Source organism: Rhinoderma darwinii, chromosome 2, assembly GCF_050947455.1.
Source record: "Rhinoderma darwinii isolate aRhiDar2 chromosome 2, aRhiDar2.hap1, whole genome shotgun sequence".
Lineage (NCBI taxonomy): Eukaryota > Metazoa > Chordata > Amphibia > Anura > Rhinodermatidae > Rhinoderma > Rhinoderma darwinii.
Window position 1 is genome coordinate 100,809,466 of NC_134688.1, and position 22,931 is coordinate 100,832,396.

The window sequence follows — 22,931 nt, forward strand, 5'->3', positions numbered from 1 at the left end:
TCATCTAGGAATGCTCGGACCTGACACCCATAATGTGGTGGTGCACCATCTTGCTGGAAAAACTCAGGGAACGTGCCAGCTTCAGTGCATAAAGAGGGAAACACATCATCATGTAGCAATTTCAGATATCCCGTGGCCTTGAGGTTTCCATTGATGAAGAATGGCTCCACTATCTTTGTACCCCATATACCACACCATACCATCAATTTTTGTGTTCCAACAGTCTTGGAGGGATCTATCCAATGTGGGTTAGTGTCAGACCAATAGCGGTTGTTTTGTTTGTTAACTTCACCATTCACATAAAAGTTTGCCTCATCACTGAACAAAATGTTCTGTGTAAACTGAGGGTCCTGTTCCAATTTTTGTTTTGCCAATTCTGTAAATTCAGTGCGCTGATCTGGGTCATCCTCGTTGAGATGCTGCAGCAGCTGGAGTTTGTAAGGGTGCCATTTGTGAGTAGCTAATATCCGCCGAAGGGATGTTCGACTGATGCCACTCTCCAGTGACATGTGGCGAGTGCTACGCTGTGGGCTCTTGCTGAATGAAGCTAGGACAGCCACTGATGTTTCTTCATTAGTGACAGTTTTCATGCGTCCATATTTGGGCAAATCCAACACTGAACCAGTTTCACGAAACTTGGCAAGCAGTTTGCAAACTGTAGCATGGGAGATGGGTGGTCTCGTAGGGTGTCTTGCATTGAAATCTGCTGCAATGACCCGGGTACTGCGTTCACCAGACATCAACACAATTTGTATCCGCTCCTCACGTGTTAACCTCTGCGACATGTCAATGGCTGTAAACAAAGAGAAGCTTGTAAATATAATGAAAGAATAAAGTAACGTTAAAACCAAGCACACCATTGTTTTTCTTGTGAAATTCTCGATAAGTTTGATGTGTCACATGACCCTCTTCCCATTGAAAAAACTAAAGTTAGATACAAAATGGCCACCATGGTCAACACCCAGCTTGAAAAGTTTCCCCCCTCCCATATACTAATGTGCCACAAACCGGAAGTTAATAGCACCAACCATTCCCATTTTATTTAGGTGTATCCATATAAATGGCCCACCCTGTACATCTTATCCTGCAAAAAAACAAGCCATCATACGGCTACATCAACAGAAAAATATAAAAATTTGTGGGTCTCAGAATGCAGCGACACAAAAATTACTTTCTTCCACAAAACATGTTTTTATTGTGTAAAGGTATTAATTTGGTATTGCCAAATTCGTACTGAACCATATAATAATTATTTTTACTGCATGGCAGTGAAAAAAACAACTTAAATCTCAATGGTGGCATTGGCGTTTTTTACACTCCCCTCTAAATAAAAAATTATAAAAGCTGATCAATAGTTTATGCATACCCTAAAATGGTGCAATTAAAAAATACAACTTGAAAAATAACAATGGTTATGGCTCTTGGAATGTGAGGATAAAAAAAATGGCAAAAACGGTTTGGTCATTAGGGCCCAAACAGGCCTGGATGCTAAGGCCCCATTCAGATGACAGGGAAAGCCGGCCGTGTTATTTTTACGGCCGTCACACGGCTGCATTGAAATTAATTCATGATTATGGGGCTAATCACACGGCCATTTTTTTTTTTTAACAGACCGTGTGACCGGCCAGGGAAAAATAGGACATGTCCTATTTTTGCCCGTTTTCCCGGATCCCTCGATAGACTCAAGTGAAAACGGCACCAACACAAAATCGGCTGTGAAAAACTGAAATTTTTCCTGCCCGATTTGACATTCGGTCGTGTGAATATAGCCTAAGGGGTTAAACATGCAGATTTTTTGACTAATTTACCTGCGGAATCATCAGTGTGTTTTGTAGTATTTTTGCTGTGGATTTGTTTTATGAATTGTAGTGCAAAATGTGAAGAAATGAAGAAATTCTGCATCCAAAATCCGCCACACATTCGGTGCGCAGCGGAAAGAAATTTCACATGGGACAAAATTATGATTTGCATTTTTTACTCCATTACATCTCATCAAAATAAAAATCTTTTTACATTGTCGTATTTCTGTAACTCATTTTTACCATTTGCAGTTGATTATGTAGTAGAGTTGTACTTTTCCTGCCATGATGTCAAAGCATCATATTTCAAAGGTTTGACATTAAATGTGCAACATAACGCCCAGCTGTCTCTTATCTGACAGTAATACGATTATCTGATCTTGCTGTCTTATGTTTTGCACCCAAAAGCCCCCTCCCATCAGCATTTTCCACGTACCAATGTACTCTAAAGTGATGAAAACGCCAGATATGTCTAATGTCAACAGAAAGAGTTGTTTTCCTTCGCTCACGTCCTACAGTCCTTTATATCACCCTGATGTTGTGCCTCTCAATGACAACACAGTTGAAATCAAAATTATTCAACCCCCATTGAAATTAGGTTTATTAGCAAAACGTACAAACTCTCAGATTTTTGCAAAACAATTAAACAAGAACAATTTAAATAGCTCAACAAAACTAATACAACAAGTGGTTTCTCCGAATTCAACACAAAGTGCAACTTTTAATGACTACTGCAGTCTCAGACTCAGTAGAGCACACTTGCGCTGCCGTGACATTCTGCAAATGTGATACATAAAATAATAACCTACAGCTAAAAAGTCTGACCAATACATTATAAAAAGTGTAACTTTTATTTAATCCAAAAATATATAACACACACACACACACACACACACACACACACACACACACACACACACACACACATACATACATACATACATACATATATATATATACACTACCGTTCAAAAGTTTAGGGTCACTTAGAAATTTCCTTATTTTTGCAAGAAAAGCACCATTTTTTTCAATGAAGATAACATTAAATTAATCAGAAATACACTCTATACATTGTTAATGTGCTAAATGACTATTCTAGCTGCAAACGTCTGGTTTTTAATGCAATATCTACATAGGTGTATAGAGGCCCATTTCCACCAACCATCACTCCAGTGTTCTAATGGTACATTGTGTTTGCTAACTGTGTTAGAAGGCTAATGGATGATTAGAAAACACTTGAAAACCCTTGTGCAATTATGTTAGCACCGCTGTAAGCAGTTTTGCTGTTTAGAGGAGCTATAAAACTGACCTTCCTTTGAGCTAGTTGAGAATCTGGAGCATTACATTTGTGGGTTCGATTAAACTCTCAAAATGGCCAGAAAAAGAGAGCTTTCATGTGAAACTCGACAGTCTATTCTTGTTCTTAGAAAAGAAGGCTATTCCATGCGAGAAATTGCCAAGAAACTGAAGATATCCTACAACGGTGTGTACTACTCCCTTCAGAGGACAGCACAAACCGGCTCTAACCAGAGTAGAAAGAGAAGTGGGAGGCCCCACTGCACAACTGAGCAACAAGACAAGTACATTAGAGTCTCTAGTTTGAGAAATAGACGCCTCACAGGTCCTCAACTGGCAGCTTCATTAAATAGTACCCGCAAAACGCCAGTGTCAATGTCTACAGTGAAGAGGCGACTCCGGGATGCTGGCCTTCAGGGCAGAGTGGCGAAGAAAAAGCCATATCTGAGCCTGGCTAATAAAAGGAAAAGATTAATATGGGCAAAAGAACACAGACATTGGACAGAGGAAGATTGGAAAAAAGTGTTATGGACAGACGAATCGAAGTTTGAGGTGTTTGGATCACACAGAAGAACATTTGTGAGACACAGAACAACTGAAAAGATGCTGGAAGAGTGCCTGACGCCAACTGTCAAGCATGGTGGAGGTAATGTGATGGTCTGGGGTTGCTTTGGTGCTGGTAAAGTGGGAGATTTGTAAAAGGGATTTTGAATAAGGAAGGCTATCACTCCATTTTGCAACGCCATGCCATACCCTGTGGACAGCGCTTGATTGGAGCCAATTTCATCCTACAACAGGACAATGACCCAAAGCACACCTCCAAATTATGCAAGAACTATTTAGGGAAGAAGCAGACAGCTGGTATTCTATCTGTAATGGAGTGGCAAGCGCAGTCACCAGATCTCAACCCCATAGAGCTGTTGTGGGAGCAGCTTGACCGTATGGTAGGCAAGAAGTGCCCATCAAGCCAATCCGACTTGTGGGAGGGGCTTCTGGAAGCATGGGGTGAAATTTCTCCCGATTACCTCAGCAAATTAACAGCTAGAATGCCAAAGGTCTGCAATTCTGTAATTGCTGCAAATGGAGCATTCTTTGACGAAAGCAAAGTTTGAAGGAGAAAATTATTATTTCAAATAAAAATCATTATTTCTAACCTTGTCAATGTCTTGACTATATTTTCTAGTCATTTTGCAACTCATTTGATAAATATAAGTGTGAGTTTTCATGGAAAACACAAAATTGTCTGGGTGACCCCAAACTTTTGAACGGTAGTGTATATATATATATATAAAAAACATCCAGAGATGATTGCCACAGTGTATTCGTGGACACCGGGAAATCCTAAGAGAAAACCTGATACTTGATTGAGTCCATCTTGCTCTCCCCATGCTGCAAGTCACCAGTGTCGAGAAAGTAAAGCAGCACCAGAGCATCACCAAGATACCGCCATGCTTCACTGTAAGCAGAGTGTTCTTTTCAGCGTATTCTTCATTCCTCCTCCTCCTCCAGACATACCGCCGATCCATAGGCACAAAAATTTCCAGTTTTGTTTCATCGCTCCACCGAACACAATCCACAACATTTCTGTGGCTTATTTATATAGTTTTGACCATACTGGAGCCAACTTTTCTTGGAGTCTGGGAATGGAGACCTCCATTGTTAAGAATGCGCCTTACTGTGCAAACTAAAACTTCAGTGCCTGCTGCAAACTATGCTTCCAACTGTATCGCTAGGAACATCCAGCGCCTTTGCACAAACAAGGAACAGGATGCAACTCAGTGAGGGCAGCATAAACGACCTGACAGATTCCCTTTAAGGACCACATTGCTCACATGTGGTTTCTACATTGGATTTTTACCTGGTTTGTTATCCTTCATTTTTGACACAGCTTAAGGTGAAAAGTGCATCAGCTTAACCGCCTAGTCACATAATTATTTGAAATGAGGTAAAAGGTCTTGTTGTCACGTTGCATAAATACTGTGAACTTTCTGACCAGATTTTCTGTGCAGAAATTCTGCAGCATATTACAGTTGCAGCAAAGTGGATGAGTTTAAACATATCTCATTCTCATGCTGCATATAAAAGCCGCAGAAAAAGCATGAGAACATCTGACAAGAAGGGGCTCCTGTGGTAAGCAACTGATCAGATAGAGATCATGAACCATAATATAACATGAAATGTAGAAAATATTTGCTTTTAAGCTCCAAGCAATTATACGATCCAAATTTTAGGAATAAAATGGGAAGTGGAAAAAAGTATGAAATTAAAGATAAAGTATGGCAGTATAAAGAAGGACGTGCACTGTTTAAGATGACAGGAGAACTTCTCTCTGCAGATAAATTATGTATTACGGAAACAGTAGGGAACTCAGTCTCCTTAGAGCTGTGAGTCATTACAATGAAGGAATAGTATGTGGTGTTACATTCACAACAAACACATCTTCTTAAAACCCGTGGGTATTAACGGTGTCACTCAGGTGCTAATAGAAAAAGATATACACCCGGCTTTAATGTAGCAAACAATCTACCCAGAAGTAAATATACACTGTTCAGACATAACATTAAAACCACCTGCCTAATAGTGTATAGGTTTAGTGCTGACTGATCGAGGTATGGAGCTGCGAAAGTGTCCTATAATATCCGGTAACAAAACGTTAGCAGAAGATCCTTTAAGACCTGTAAGTTGTGAGGTGGGACCTCGATGGATCGGACTTGTTTTCCTGAACATCCCACCAATTATTATCTGGGGAATTTGGAGGCCAGGTCAATACGCTGAATTTTTGGTCATGTTCCTGAACAATTTTTGCAGTGGGGGACGCACTATTCTGCTGAAAGAGGGCACTGCCATTAGGCTGTAACGGCCGCGGTCGCGGACCGCTGCCTCCCCTTATCTGCTGACGGCAGCAGACCACTCTCATCCTGTTGACGTCTCCCTCCCCGGAGATGTCAGTACATGCAGCCATCCTGCCCTGCCCTACAGTGACCACTAGGGTGCGCGGGTGAGCTTGATGACATTTTGATCTTCTCCCCAGATCCGACGACACAGCAGAGGCATGTCCGTGAAGTCCTGCTGCGAATAAGGGAGAATCGTCTGTATGCCAAGCTGGAGAAGTGCACTTTTGAAAAAATTCTCTGCCCTTCCTGGGTTACATCATCTCGAATCAGGATCTCAAGATGGATCCTGAGAAAGTAAAGTCCATCCTGGAATGGCCACGTCCTCAGGGCCTGCGGTCCATACAGCGTTTTTGGGGATTTGCTCATTTCTACCGGCAGTTTATCCCAAACTTCTCCCATCTCCATCGCTCCCTTACCAAGAAAGGTATGAACGCCAAGGTGTGGACTCCAGAGGCAGAATCAGCCTTTAATAGCCTCAAGAGTGCCTTCACTTCAGCCTCGAACCTCCATCATACTGACGTGTCTCGGCAGTTCTCGTTGGAGGTGGACGCTTCTTTTGTTGGTGCAGGTGCACTTCTGTTCCAGAGAAGCTTCAAAGGAAAGGCAGTGATATGTGGCTATTACTCAAGACTTTTTTCCTCTGCAGAGCGCAATTACTCATTTGGGGATCGGGAGTTACTGGCCATCAAATTGGCTCTGGAGGAGTGGAGACATCTGCTTGAGGGCGCAGCTCACCCCATCCTGATACACACCGACCACAAGAACCTTACCTATCTCCAGTCGGCTAAACCCACGTCAAGCCAGGTGGTCGCTGTTCTTCACCCGTTTGCATTTTGTGCTCCGCTACCGTCCCGCTGACAAAAATGTGAGGGCCTATGCCCTGTCCAGGTCGTTTGAAACAGAGGACACTGTGGAGACCCCTCAATGTATCATAGACCCATCCTGCATTGGCACTGCCAATCCTCTGCAAGTTAGACACATCCCTCCGGGAGGACTTTTGTTGGGTTGGCAGACCGAAGAAGAATTCTTCGCTGGGGACACAGCTCCAAACTGTCTGGGCACGCTGGTGCTCGTAAGACTGGAGACCTGATAGTTCGTCATTTCTGGTGGCCCACGCTGCCCAAATATATTGTGGACTTTGTCTCTTCCTGCACTGTGTGTGCTTCTAACAAGGTTGCTCACTCCAAGCCTGCCGGTCTGCTCCAACCTCTGCCTGTACCCAATGCCCCCTGGCAGCACATTGCGATGGACTTTGTCACAGACCTCCCTCCCTCAGGAGGATGCAATACTGTCTGGGGGGTGTTGGACCGGTTCTCGAAGACGGCACATTTCAAAAATTTTTCCCCTTACAAAATTCTTTATTATTAAAAAAACAAAAAAGCTACACATATTGTGTATCGCTGCGTCCATAACGACCCCAATTATAGAGTTATCACATTATTTAACCCGCACAGTGAACGCCGTAAAAAATAAAATAAAAAAAACAAAAGGCAAAAATTGCTGTTTTCTGTGAATCCTGCCTTTAAAAATGTGATAACAAGTGATCAAAAAGTCACATCTACTCCAAAATGATACCTATAAAAACTACAAGTCATCCCGCAAAAAAGAAAGCAATCATACAACTGCATCGGTGGAAAATTAAAAAAGTTATGGCTCTTGAAATATGGAGACAAAAACAAATACTTATGAAAAAAAAGTGTTTGTACTGTGTAAAAGTAGTAAAACATATAAAATCAATATAGATTTTTGCATATGGTTGCAATCGTAACAACCCGCTGAATAAAGTTATTGCGTTATTTATACCGCCCGGTAAACAGCGTGTATTTAGGACGGATAAAAGTGTGGCGAAATTGCTGTTTTTCTTCTATTCCCCGCCAAACAAAAGTTGAAAAAAAATAAATCCTATGTACCCCAAAATGGTGCTATTAAAAAATACAACTTGTCCTGCAAAAAAGCAAGACATTTTACAGCTATGTCGACGCAATAATAAAAAAGTTATAGCTCTATATTATAATCAACAAATTCACTACTTTCCCCATCAACACAGGATGACGTTGGGGGACATTAGGGAGATTAGGACAAGATACAACAGTATAGGAGGGTTTCCTCCCTACACTATAAACAATCAAAATGCTTGATATGATTATATTACATTTAAATGTGCACTAGAAATAAATCCTTCAACCTTTAATAAGCTGGATGAATAAAGTCTTTGACTATGCATGTGCTTTGGTTTTGGGGGGAGATGTGACTCTGTTCCACGAATAGAATTAAACAAATAACTCCTTATGAAGAGTAGAAAGGATCTCATGCATGCGTACAAGTAAAAAAGATAGATATCGGTTAATGGATCCACTCACAATTTAATGTGTACAGCCTGACTGTGCCTTGATGGAATTTTTACCTGTCCGGACCTTTGGTTAAGGGTGACTTACAGCTATTTTATGTGTGTATAGGATCCTCTAGTACTGATCTAGAGAAAGGACTGCTCAAGGACAACGGAGTTCTTGGGGGACAGGAAGGGCACCAATCTGCTGCTTGGACTAGTTTAGTTTAAAGGGAATGTGTTGCTAGAATTTTTTTTTGTTTTAGTTAAACAATTATTATTTATGTGATTACACGTTGTTTTAATTTTTTTAATTTTTTCACAAGTCGGGAAATATTATAAATTAGATTCTAATTTATAACATTTCCATGTGCTGAGCACTAGAGGGAGCAGTTCCCAAAATTGCAGCATGGTAAAGCAACCTCATTGATTTATGTTGCAAATTTGGGGTGGACACACTCTCTCTAGTGTCCTCAGACAATCCCCCCTCCCTTTTTCTGGGTAGTGCTAGGAGAAGGAGGGGTTTGAATCTTCAAAGCTCCTACACTGTGTGCCGCCATTTTCTGAGCGATTGCACAGTGTAGGAGGATTAGATACAGTATAACACTAACATATACGAACATAATACACACATCACATACACGAACATAAATTACCTTCTCCTGCTGCCGCCTCCGCTCCTATTCCATGCACCTTCGCTTCCTTGAACATATGGCCGGAAGCCACGGCCGGAAGTCGTCATCTTACTGTCCGGCAGCGGCTTCCGGTCCACATGAAAATGGCGCCGGATTTCGCTCTGCAAACGAGCTTCGTTTTGGTCTGTGTGGGAGTGGCGCATGCGCCGTTCCCACACTGACGGCGTACACTTCAGAGAATGGAACGGCTCCCATTCACATTCTCTATGGGGTTGTATGTGCCGTATTCCATCTCTGTATGTGTCGTTAATCGACACATACAGAGATGAAAAAAAATGGCAGCCCCCATAGAGAAGTAAAAGTAAGACCAAAGTAAAAAGTAGAACATGAGAACACAAATAAATAAAATTTATGTTAATATCATATTAAAAGCAATATGATAAAAAAAAAAAAAACATTTTCATGACACCTTCCCTTTAACACTAACATTGGAGTTTTAAACTATCTAAGGGTCTGTTCACATATGTGTCGTAGCTTCCATTCGTAACGAAAGCCACGATGCTGTGACAGATCCCAACGGTGCCCAACCGACCCCATTAACTTAAAATGGGATCCTAAGGGTTTCATTGTGGTTTCCATCCCATGCAGCGCTATTCTTGCCATTAAATGTGGTGGAATTGCCTACAGAGCCTCCAACACATATGTGCAAATCGCATTAATGTGCTGTCCTGGTGAGAAGCCCTTTATCTACAATCAACGGGCATGTTCCGTAGAATATGTACTATGTGACGCAAAGTAGTAGATCTTGAGAATTTAATTTGACCGGATGAGAAAGCATGATGTTAATTGTTCTAAAATCATTTAAATGTTTCCTTGTGTATGAAATAAATATTTGACATATGTAAGCAGGAAAATCTTTGTGCAGTGAGGTTTGTACTGTACGTAGACCATAAACATCTGTCATTGCAGCCATGGCCTTCATGAGTATGTTTGGATACATGTGCTCAGATTATTTAGAAATTTGTCAGAATCTCTTTAATAGCAGAGCAGAATAAGATATATAGAATTGTCTGTAATAAATGGTGAACAATTTGTGTGAAAATGAGTATTATACCAAACTCATCACTGCTTTGAAATTGTATTCTAAAGGGAATTAAATTTAACAAAATATCTCACCAGATCCTTGTCTTCACCCCGGGAAAAGTCATCCATCTTCCTCAAAACCCCAAGGTCAAAGCTCGCTCTTCCCCCATCATCGGCGCTCCTTCTCCGGCCAGGCGTGCCTCTTTTTGGCCTGCTTTCAATTTTCTTCTGGCGTTGATCAAGGCGGCTGCCACTGCTTAATTTTCTTACTGGGTTTGTCAGCCATTTCTTCAGTGTGTTAACAGACCTCCTGGATCCTGGGGAACTAGGGGCAGAGCTAGTGGAGGGCTGAGGTTGAATAGAAGCCACTGAAGCGGATATGCTGCCATCACTGCCAGCAATAGAGTAGGATTCTGAGAAAGAAAGAAAATATCCACATTAGTCTTAATTCATAACACACGTAACTACATCTTCTGCAACACTGTGGCCTCTGCAATAAAAAAATCATTTCAAGTATTCTGTTTCCAGACTGTGTGAGAAACAACATTGAAAATAATACTTTTATTGATTTAAATGTTTATATTTCCAATATAAAAGCATAGGAAAATATGGCACAGTTGGCCGCGTTAAGTGTTATGCAACCAATCAAAATATTTGAAATATCTCATTACTAGTGCAGGGATTTCAGACCGTGACAGCTGTAGAGATGTACAGTATTTATAAAACATGCATCTTCGGGAAAAGTTTGGAAATATACATAGCATAAATTATGTTATTTAGTAATTAATTTATAGTAATATCTTACAAATTATAGAGTGATTATTATTTTACTCATACAAAAGGATCAGTTTTATAAATAAGACAAATAAGTTTTAGATCCATTATTGTACTATGGCAGGAAATTAAAAAATACGGAGCAGTCTCCAGGTAGAAGTGCCAAATTTGGTGTGGAAGGGTTCACATTTTTGCTTTTTTCCTCTTCTAGGAAGATTTACACAACATTACCACATAACTAAGTGTGATTCTGCCCTATCTACATTAGCTTAATCTTGCCCAAAAACAATTTTGCCACAATCAACCAAGCGCATAGGGGTTACCCTACTGGATCTATGACATGTGCAGAGTAAAAAGGATCAGCGAAATGGATTTCAACATGATTGATCCTTTGATCCCACAGGAGATAAGACGCCATCAGAAGTGTCTCTTCCTGTTTATGGCTGGACACACACTAGAATTGAAACGGCCATAAAGACTAGCTTCTGCCGACAATTGGCTCGAGGGAACATGACAGACGCCAAATGAAGGCATATATTGTTTTGCATCACAGGGAATAATAATAGTCCTAAATAAAGGTGATACATGTTTTTTAAAGGGGTTGTCCAGGCACGGACCAGTTTTTCATACTGATGACCTATCCACACGATAGGTCATCAGTATATGATCAGTGTGGGCTCGACACCCACAACCCGCACAGATCAGCTGATCCGGTTGCCTCCGGGCACCGGATGTCCGTGCTGGAAGCAAATTGCTCCGCTCACAGTGTAGCAGCCGAGCTGCAGTACTAAAGCTCTGCTCCTATTCAAGTGAATAGGAGCAGAATTCAAATTCTGCTTCCGGCACTAACAATTGCAAAACATCCGATGCCCGGAGACAGCCGAAACAGCTGATCAGTGCGCTGTCCGGGTTTCGGACCCCCACTGATCATATACTAATGACCTATCCTGTGGATAGGTCATCAGTTTGAAAAACCGAACAGTGCCCGGACAACACCTTTATAAGGGTTTTTCCATTAGGGACATTTATTACATATCCACAGGATATGTCATAAATGTCAGATAGATGCGTGTTCCACCTCTGGGACCCACAACTATCTCTAGAACGGGGCCCCCTAAACGCCATTCTACCTCTCTGTGTTGTGGCTGAAGCGTGTGATTTTTAACCATGAAGAAGAAAACAGTATAGCTCGCTGGGCTATGCTGTTTCCGTAACTCCCATTGTAGTGAATGGTAGTTATGGAAGCAGCGTAGCATGCGAGCTACGTTGCTTCCGTAACTACCATTCAGTTCTATGGGACTTCTGGAAACTGCGTAGCTCAGTGAGCTACGCTGTTTCAGTAATTCATGGTCGGCAATCACATGCATCAGCCGCAACACAGACAGGTAGAACGGGGTCTAGGGGGCCCCGTTTTAGAGATAGCTGCTGTGGATATGTCATAAATGTCCCTGATGGGAAAACTGCTTTGATGATCAGAGTTTAGCGACTTTTTCAATGTGTACTGTATGATTAACGGCTATACATTTTCTATTCATAAAGCTGTCAAAGTAATTTTTTTAACAGATATGTTTGCCATAAACCTAAGTATTTACGTTAATGGCTAGATTTAGGTCTTCATAATTCCACAATTTTAGTACAAATAATCTGTGTTTTAGTGTTATCAATGCAATATTTTTTTCCCCCATTATTATTTCTTAGAACGTTCTTCTAATTTATCATTGTATGCTTACTTTAGTGCTTATAGTATTTCTAAGGGCTTTATAACCTTTTTTTTATTTTTACATTACAATTTTCCTCTATTTCAGGAGCTGTCATAGAAGTTTCTCAGAACAGAGTCCCTTAAGGGGGTTACTAGACAACTGATGACCTATTCACAGGATATGTCATCAGTATATCATCGGTGCAGGTCCGACACCCGTACCCCGCAACGTTCAGCTGCTCCGGTTCCCTGCGGGCACCGGATGTTATTGCACATTATGTGATGTACAGAGCCGGAAGCAGTTGACTCCGTACATTGCATAGAGGCCGTGCTGCAGAACTGCAGCTCTGCTCCTATTCACTTCAATAGGAGCAGAGATGCAGTACTGCAGCTCAGCCGCTATTCCGTGGCCGGAGCCAACTGCTTCCGGCATGTACGTCTGAAACTCGGAGGCAGCCGGAGCAGCTTAACGGTGCGGAGTCCGGTTGTTGGACCTGCATCAATGATATACTGATGACCTATCAGGTGGATAGGTCATCAGCTGTCCGGTAGTGGATAACCCCTTCAATGCCTGCATTGATAATTCATGTAATTGTTTCTTAAAGGAAACCTGTCACGTTGAAAATCCAGTCCAATCTGTGGGCAGCATGTTATAGAGCAGGAGTAGGTGATCAGGTTAGTGTATATTTTAGTAGCAAAAGATTCAGTATAACTTGCAATTGAACCTCTGTTCATTCTAGGCTTTGGAGTCCAGTGGGTGGTCCTATGCAGTATTCCCTGTATGAGTGTGAATACAGAGATAGCTGTCAATCAGTGATTAGGACCGCCCACTGGACTCCTAAACCCAGAATAATCAGGTTTAAATGCATAAATTACAACTTATACTGAATCTTTTGCTACAAAAAACAACATATTACATATTCTATGTAACAGATTTTTCTTTAAATCATTGATGATAAATTCTACCTAAATGTATTTTCTGAATTTAGAATATTAGCTGGGGTCAATAAGGGAAGATCCCCATCAATTCCTAAAACAGTGGACAATTCTATAAAATGCTGAATCATTTGTCACTGCTCTGAGTGTCTTGTTGCTCAGAATTATCAATACAACATTACTGATACTAGACTAGGTGAAATTCGTTTTCTCTAAGACATTACTAGTCACTTTCTACATCAATCTTATATCTCTTCTAAAGTAAAATTTTACAAAACTTCAGTTGCTATACCTAGAATGCCTGAAATGTGGAGCGAACACTTTATATAGAAAAAGGGAAGCCATGTACAAAGGTTTATTGTGTTGTTATTCCAGTCTAGCCACAATTTTCACAATTCATAAAATCAATTAATAATACAAAAATGTTTTTAGTAATTAAGAGGTGAATCATAAAATATGGGATGTCTCAATGGATATTTACTGTGCAAACTTTAGGGAGGTAAGAGGACAGGGTGTCAGGCCTAGGTCATATAATGTCTGACTAATGTCTGATTGGGTTGAATTCCACTGCAGGACACGTCACCATTGCCACCGGTGACTATGGAGAAGAACCATGTGTTCATCACTGGTGACAATGACAAGAGATGTTTAAGCGTCAAGAACAGCGTGCCACTGGAAACAAAAAAGATTGGCACTCCATAGGTGATGTGGGGCCCTGGAAGGGTGATGAACTCACGGTAATGTGAAGTAAATACCGGCATTTCATACACGTTTTAGCTTAAACTCAGCCTTTCTCAATGAAGTAGTCACAATGAATACAAAGAATCAGTTTAAATAGTAACATTTCTGATCACATGACCCGATTAACATATAAACAAACATGACTCCAATTCACAATTATAATGAAAAGCTCGAGCTAAGAAAATTAACAAATTCATGGAAAACCCATTCGAAAAAAGGCTCAATAACAAAAAATATAATTAGATAGCCTCAAAATTAATGAGAAATACTAATAAAAAATAAAACAATCTACTATTCTATATATCTAAACGAAAAATTGCACTGTGCAAAAACTCAAGTACATTAATTCATGATTACATTTTTATTATACATATTATATTTTTCTATTTTATATTATTTATCATTAACACACATATATATATATATATATATATATATATATATATATATATATATATATATATATATATATATGTTGTATGCGTACTATAACCAGAAATCTGAGCTGGGTAATCTTGTGGTTTTTCTCTGAGAAGTGATGCGGTACTGGAAGTAACAAATTTTCTTGTCTGATCGTGGACCTATGCTTGCTAACGCGTTCTTTCATAGCATAGTGTCGACCACGTATAGACGGCCACAGGGGCATTTTATCAGATAGATAATTTTAGTGGAATCACATGTATAATATTCTTGGATATTATACGAATATACTGAATGTGGATGGTTAAAATGTTGCCTCCTTATGAAATTGGAGTATTGAGTACAATTGAGACATGGAAAAGTTTAGAATTTACTTTGGCTCAAAAAGGTTTGTTTTAAAGACTGTTTGTCGCTACCCAAATCCGCTCGAAGGTTACTAACTTATCTCGAATGTTACCTGATTTTTTATTACAAAAAAGTGGCGGGTTATGGAAAGCTTCAATAATTGGATATGCTTTGCGTAAAATGTGCCAATGTTTTTTAAATATAGCATTGATATTCAAATTGAAAGGATGGAATTAAAGTACGAAAGGTATACGTGAATCATTGATTTCTTTGTTACGAGATACAGTATTACTTGCCATTTCATCTTTGACAGACTGTGGATAACCCCTTTGGATACATTTATTTTTCATTTCTGTCAGTCTGTCTAACTGCTGATCTTTATTACTCACTATACGCCTAATCCTTTCAAACTGGGATGGATTTTTTGACAGAATAGGGGTGCGAACTCCAAAAATTTAAAATGCTGTCCCTATACAATTCTGTACTCAACTCTCCCTCACTATTTTTAATCACTAGCGTGTCAAGGAAGCTTGCTTGATTCATATCAGTAGTGATGGTAAATTTCAGTTCACCCCAAATTCCATTAAGGTAATCAAAGAAAGTGCTGATGGACTCGTGTGGCTCAGTCCATATGCAAAATATGTCATCGATGACTCTACGCCATATCAGAGCAAATTTCCTAAATAACTCATTAGTATACACATATTTCTCTTCAAAAGCTGCCATTAACATATTTGCATATGGAGGGGCCGCATTCGAGCCTATCGCTGTCCCGCATTGCTGCAAGTAAAACGTGTCTTGAAACATAAAATAAATGTCTTGTAAAACGAGACAAAATTGCTGATCCACTGAATATTTGCTCATAGACAACAAGTCACTGACTGCTTGTATGCCTTTTTGATGATCAATGGACGCATGCAAGCATGTTATATCTATCGTCACCAGCGAACAGCGTGCCACTGTCATATCTATCCAGAGATAGATGAACAGTGGCAAGTTAGATGCTAATACTTTATGACAGAAAGAAAAAAAGACCCACAGAGTGGATGCTAAAAAAATAAGACAAAAATATGACAGAGCACCAGCTATTTTAAATACTGACATGGCATAAATGCTATAGTTCAACTTCCACATGGCTCTTTAAAAAGGTGTTGCCTCATGAAGACAACCCCATGTCCATATACCCTACAAGGGCATACGGACATCATAGAAGAGGGGTCTCTATGAGCTTAGACCAGAGCGGGTTTTCTACAAGACAGAAGGGAGAGCTGCTCTACAAGAGCAGCTCATGTTCTGGAGAATTTGTCCCATCCATGCATGGATGGCTGCCATGTAATACCACATGAATGGCTGGCCACAGCTTCCACTGGTGATGACAGCTTATCATCGGGGGTTACAGAAGCCGGACCCGCTATGCCCAGCTGATCGTCAGGCCGGCTTTCACTAATAAAGAGGTTGCATTTATGAGACAATTATTTGCCATGAGTCGCACATTGACCTCCAGGGTAGCCACCAAAATGTAGCACTAGAAAGACAGTTTTCTTTCTTATGGGAAAGAGCAATTTTTCATATTTATTTCCCTAAAGACTATGTATCAGCTAGATCTCCACAAGGATAATCAGTGTCTTCAGTATGGTAAATTCATTTGTTGAAGCTTTAAGAGAACACTTGTTGCCAATAATTGCCCTGTGTAAACAGGGCAGCGATCAGCAGATATGAACGAGCAAACGCTCGATCATCTGCTGGTCATATCATTTTAAAATATTATCATTGTCGGCAGAACATCTCCCTCTCGACATGAGAATATAGTGTCTGGGGACGAGTGAATGGAGTAACAAGCACTCATCCCGATACATAGCTCCTTGTGACAGGAGCAAACGAGCACCGATCAACGAGCTGCCTCATTGATCGGTGCTCGCTGCACCAGCCAAAATCGGCCGATGCAATAGGTCTTTTAGGGGAGACTCGGAATATGAGGAGTGTGTTAAACTTTCACAGCTAAAGTCTAATCTCATCCTCAGTCCCCATGGATGATATCCTTAAGGCCCTTTTCCACTGGGCGATTATCGTGCATACGAGCGTTCGATCAGCAGATGCACGAGCAATTGCTCAATCATCTTCTGATCGTATCGTTTTTAAAAAGTGAAATATTATCGATGTCGGCAGTGCGTCTCCCTGTGTAAACAGGGAGACGCGCTGCTGACATGATGATAATGTATGGGAACGAGCGATCGGAGTAACGACCGTTCGTCCCCATCCATAGATTGGCATTCGCTGCACCGGCTGATTGACGGCCGGTGTAAAAGGCCCTTTAGTCTACTTGGAAATAAGAATATACAGAACTGCTTGTTGTTATTCAGTAGGAACATTCATTGTTTACTCCCAGTTGATACAATTCTGTCCATGCTCATGTGATGGACACACAGGTGCACGACTCGTTACAGTTACTGTATGTGTATCAGAGCTGTCTCTTCTAACGTGCCGTGCTCTTGTGTGTCCATTCCATGACCATAGTATTTCCAAATTGAAAGTACAGATTAAAGCGGTTGTCTAGTTTAGAAAGCCCAATTTCAAACACCATATTAGAGAATTCTTAGTTAATATAGTAAGTTCTCTATTCAGGATCCTCATCTCTTGGCTAGAGTGGAGAACGATTACAAAGAGCGTCTCTTGCTCTGGAGTACCTACATTACACAGACAACCAATTGATTTGAATGGGCACTGTGTAATGCTTAATTTCACCTGCACTGGCGCTGCAGGAAAACTGAACACTTATTGCCATGTTTCCCCACAGATTACAGCTGATCAATGGGGGTCAGCTTATTGTTAAGGAACCCTTCTAACAAGTAGGGATTGTCCAAATTGCAAAACCACTTTAAGTACAGTGCAAGTATGATGTGATTTTGTATATTTTTTGTACTCAAATAATTCTGTTGCTCTAAATTGTATCTCTAAATGTGCTGGTTTAGTGGCATATAGGGCAAGAAACAAATCCAAAAGAACAGTTTCATACTATTATCAAGCACAGGAAAGAGAGAGATTGTGTGTCTAAGGGCTCATTAAGACGAGCGTGTTCCTCGTCCGCGTGCTGTCCGTTGAAATAACTGACAGCACACGGGCCCATGCATTTTAATTGAGCTATTCAGACATGCGTGAGTTTTCACGAAGCAAGTGTCCGTTGCGTGAAACTCGTGGCATGTCCTATATTGTTGTGTTTTCGTGGACGTTGTCGCCCATTGAAGTCTATGGGAGTGTGAAAACTACCGACGACATCCGTGTGCTGTCCGTGCTTTACACATCAGTTGATAAGAAATGCAGAAAAATAAAAAAAAAGCAAGTGCTTGCACGGACTTGAAAAACGGATGCCACGGGCAAATCACACGGATGCCATACGCAACGCACACTTATGGCACACGGACATGAAAAGTAGGAAAACCGCTCCGTTTTTTGCGCACGCAAATCGGACACGCTCGTGTGAATATAGCCTTAGTGAATGTGTACAATACTGTCTGCCAACAGATGATATGAGGACATTCAATCAGTTAGAGATTCAATGCCCGTTTTACTGATGTTATAAAAACGTTCTGTGAAGCTGAGCTCAATGAGAGATGAAAATGCCAAGCTGTCAGCAAAACGAACACTCCTCCCGGGATCCAGAGAACTCATAACTGGCCTTCATTATATCCAATTTCTAAGCGAAAACTTGTAAGAGCATTAGCTTTTATGGTGATTATTCTTGTATTCGAAGCGTTAGGGGATATTCCAAGCATATAGATGTACAGTATTATTGTATTATTTAAGTCATGCAGGAACCTGATGCATCATTAGCACGGCATGGATTTTATCACTTTGCAATTGTATGAGTGAAATACATAATGGGGTCCATTTAAAGATATAATTATATGGTAAATGATGTTGTATTCCCTGACAGGTATAGAAAGATCACTTTCAGTTAAACATGTGCATTTATAAAGGATTAAAAGACTCAATTTAAGGTTGTAGTTTCATAGCAACAAAAAACGTCAAGCTAAAATATCAGCTTATTCCACTATGGAAACTGCTGTGGAGGAATGTCTTAAAGGGGTTGTCCACTATTGGACAACTGATTACCAATCCACTGGATAGGTCATCAGTATATCATCAGTTTGGGGTCCGACGCCCAGACCCCGCACTGATCAGATGCTTCGGTGGCATTCGTGCATCGAATGTTATGGCACATTATGCAATGTACGGAGCTGGAAGCAGTTGGCTCCATATATTGCATAGTGGCCGTGCTGCAGAATTGCAGCTCTGTTCCTATTCACTTAAACAGTACTGCAGCTCGGCCGCTATTCCATTACCAGAGCTATCTGCTTCTGGTATGGACGTCCAGTTCCCAGAGGCAGCCGGAGCAGCTTAATTGTGCGGGGTCCGTGTGTCGGACCCCACAGATTATGTACTGATGACCTATCCAGTCGATAGGTCATCAGTTGGCTGGTAGTGGGCAACCACTTTAAAGGGGTTGCCTGATCAAGAAGATCCCTTTCCTTATGCCCTATTAGGAGATATGGATGTCATAGTGGGATCCTGAGGTCCACTGCCCCTCTTCTATTGGCCAGACATAGAGCATCTCACTCTTTGGCGGAACTGGTCATGTATTACATTGGTGGTCATTCATTTTAATCTAAGCAGTACTATATTTCTGCTTCAGCAGCCACTGCAGTGATATGTATGGCTGGCAGCAGTTCCCCAGCTTTAACAGCTAAGCGCCAGAGGGTCTTGAAGCTGGACTCGCAGAGATCAGCTAATTTTTGTACCAGCTTTAATCAGAAAGGAGGTTGTCTTCCTGAGAACTTAGCATGAGAGGTAGTTCAACCTCATAGGGGAAGCCTTGTAGTCTTTGATATGTGACAAGCTTATTGGTGTTTATGTATTCTAACAATGCTCACATGGGTCTCATCAATTCGCCCGCTTACCTTCTGCAGCCTTGAAATATACCTAATAAATCAAATTAACCAGGTGGTCCGTTTACCTTGAAATTTCCTACTGGCACCTAACTGCATGGGGTGATTTCCATGCATATGGCATGGAGCACATGAACACTATTTGTATTACATTGCAGATAATGTTACAATATGATAAATGCTTTGCATTGATTCTGCTCATTGAGTAGACAGCTGATTATGGAGCAGTGGTAGTGATCTAAAGTCCTAGGAATCTATCAAAAACTTACCCTATATGGGCAAAAGTACTTGGACACCCTTCTTAATTATTGTGTTTCCTCCTACCCTTTGCAAACAGGTACATAAAATCAATAACACAACCATACAATCTCAATAGACGTAGTGTGGGTCGTACTTAAACATGGCACTGTAGTAGGATGACACCTTTGCCCCAACTAAGGCTACAAGCCCACAACCTTATTTTTTCCCTCCCGTAAATACTGGCCGTAAATACGGGTCCGTTGTCACACATTTTTAACCCGTGCCCGTAAATACGGGTCTGTTGTCATCCGTATTCCACCCGTATTTAAGGACCCGTAAAAAAAGGGAAATGATGTCACACGATCGCTCAGACGCCATTTTCTCTGCTTCTCTTTATTCAAAAATTGAAATCCCCTAATGTCGCCTAGCAACTCTCCCGTAATTACGGGTGCACACACGTAGCCACCCGTAATTACGGAAGCCTCATAGACTTCTATGGGCCTGCCCGTGCCATAATTACGGCCTGAAATAGGACATGTTCTATATTTTTCAATGGCCCAGGCACCTTCCCGTACGCAAACGGCAAGGTACCCGTGGCCAATAGAAGTCTATGGGCCCGTAATTACAGGAGTTTTTACGGTCGTGTGCATGGGGCCTCAGTTTGTGGAAATTTGTGAACTACTAGAAGTGAAGCGTAAGCGTCTAGAAGCGACAAAAGCTTAGAAACAAAGTGATAAACCATGCAAACTCGCAAAGCAGGGCGGCCGAGTGCTGTAGTGTGTGGCATTTAAAAATCACCTATCCTGTTACATCTTAAAAAAAGAGAGAAATCAGCAGCACTTCACAGTCCCAGAGAGCATTCACAGGGAGCATTTAACCCCTTAATGACCAGCCTATTTTGGACCTTAATGACCAAGCTATTTTTTAAGTTTGTCAATCGTCGCATTCCAAGAGCTATAACCTTTTTATTTTTGCATCGACATAGCTGTATAAGGTCTTGTTTTTTGCGGGACAAGTTGTATTTTTTAATAGCACCATTTTGAGGTACATATTATGTATTGATTAACTTTTATTAACTTTTTTTTGGGGCGGAATAGAAAAAAAACAGAAATTTTGCCACTCTTTTTTGCGTCCTAAATCTACGCCGTTTACCGTGTGGTATAAATAACACAATAACTTTATTCAGCGGGTTGTTACAATTGCAACGATACCAAATTTGTATAGTTTTTGTATGTTTTACTACTTTTACACAGTAAAAACGCTTTTTTTTCTAAATTATTTGTTTTTGTGTCTCCATGTTTGAAGAGCCGTAACGTTTTTATTTTTTCGCCGATGCGGTTGTATGAGGTTTTTTTTTTTTGCGGGACGACTTGTAGTTTTTATTGGTACCGTTTTGGAGTAGATGCGACTTTTTGATCACTTTTTAATCACATTTTTTTAAAGTCAGGATTCACAGAAAACAGCAATTTTTCTGTCGTTTTTTATTTAATTTTTTACAGCGTTCACCGTGCGGGTTAAGTAATGTAATAGCTTTATAGTCGGGGTCGTTACGGACGCGGCGATACCAAATATGTATAACTTTTTAACTTTATTTTGGTTTTTAATAGTAAAGCAGTTTGTAAGGGGAAAAAGTGGGTTTTTCATTTTTTTTTTATTAACTTTATTAAACTTTTTTTTTTACTTTTTTACTAGTCCCACTAGGGGACTATAATATGCGATTCTGCGATCGCTATTATAATACACATAATATTTAAAACGGACAGGCATCTGCTAGGTCATGCCTCCGGCATGATCTAGCAGGCATTCGCTCCAGGCAGACCTGGGGGCCTTTATTAGTCCCCCGGCTGCCATTGGAGACACAGACACTCGGCGATCGTATCGCCGGGTGTCAGTGGGATGACTCTCTCCAAAACCACTCAGATGCGGCGCTCGCTATTGAGCACCGCATCTGAGGGGTTAAACGGGTGAGATCGATACTAATATCGATCTCACCCGGCAGAGCAGGGACGCTCCCAGCCCTCAGCTGCCTCTGGCCTCTGGCAGCTGAGAGCAGGGAGATTTGACAGCTCCCTGCTCTGTTTACTTATTCCGATGCTGCGACGTAAAAAGTCTATGGCATCGGAATAAGGCCCGTTAGTGACCGATGTAGAAACACGATGGGCCGGTCACTAACGGGTTAAACAGGAAAAAAAAAAATTCAATTGGTGCAGGCAGTGTCGAGTCGTAGCCAGTCCAACTCCAAAGCAGATACAAGAAAATAGAAAAACCGCAGCACACACGTTATCCAGGTATCAAACAAGAGGTGTCTTTATTGCACCATAAAAACCGACGTTTCGACCCCAGTGAGGGTCTTTTTCAAGCAGTAAACAAAGTGCTAATGTGCAGTTTATATAGAGGAAGTGACATCACGACAATAATTGCAAATGTCAATACAGGTGTAGCATAATCATGAACAGTAAACAAAGTACATCAATGAACGTGCATTACAATACAATATGGACAATACCCTAGTGGATGGATGGCCGGACCGTCTAAAACGAGCTGTCAAAAACTCATCAAGCTTACATTTTCATGCAAACAAACTTAAGATTCACATTCCAAGTGTCGGCAGGAGTGGTGTAAAGCATATCGCCACTGGACACTGGAGCAGTGGAAACATGTTTTCTGGAGTGATGAATCACTATATGGCAGTCCGATGGATGAATCTGGGTTTGGTGGATGCCAGGAGAATGCTACCTACCAGAATGAATAGTGACTGCAAAATTTTTGTGGGGGAGGGCTAGAGGTCTGGGGCTGTATT

General features: G+C 41.0%; 1 protein-coding gene across 3 annotated transcripts in view; it reads right to left on the reverse strand.

Moving 5' to 3' along the window:
* The window catches only part of ARHGEF25 (Rho guanine nucleotide exchange factor 25), a 418,106-nt gene that overhangs the window by 57,608 nt on the left and 337,567 nt on the right, over positions 1-22,931 (reverse strand). For all 3 annotated transcript variants that reach the window (XM_075851970.1, XM_075851969.1, XM_075851971.1), the window contains one exon: positions 10,127-10,446. In XM_075851970.1, the coding sequence (XP_075708085.1) occupies positions 10,127-10,446 (320 nt within the window). The remainder of the gene's footprint in view (positions 1-10,126; positions 10,447-22,931) is intronic.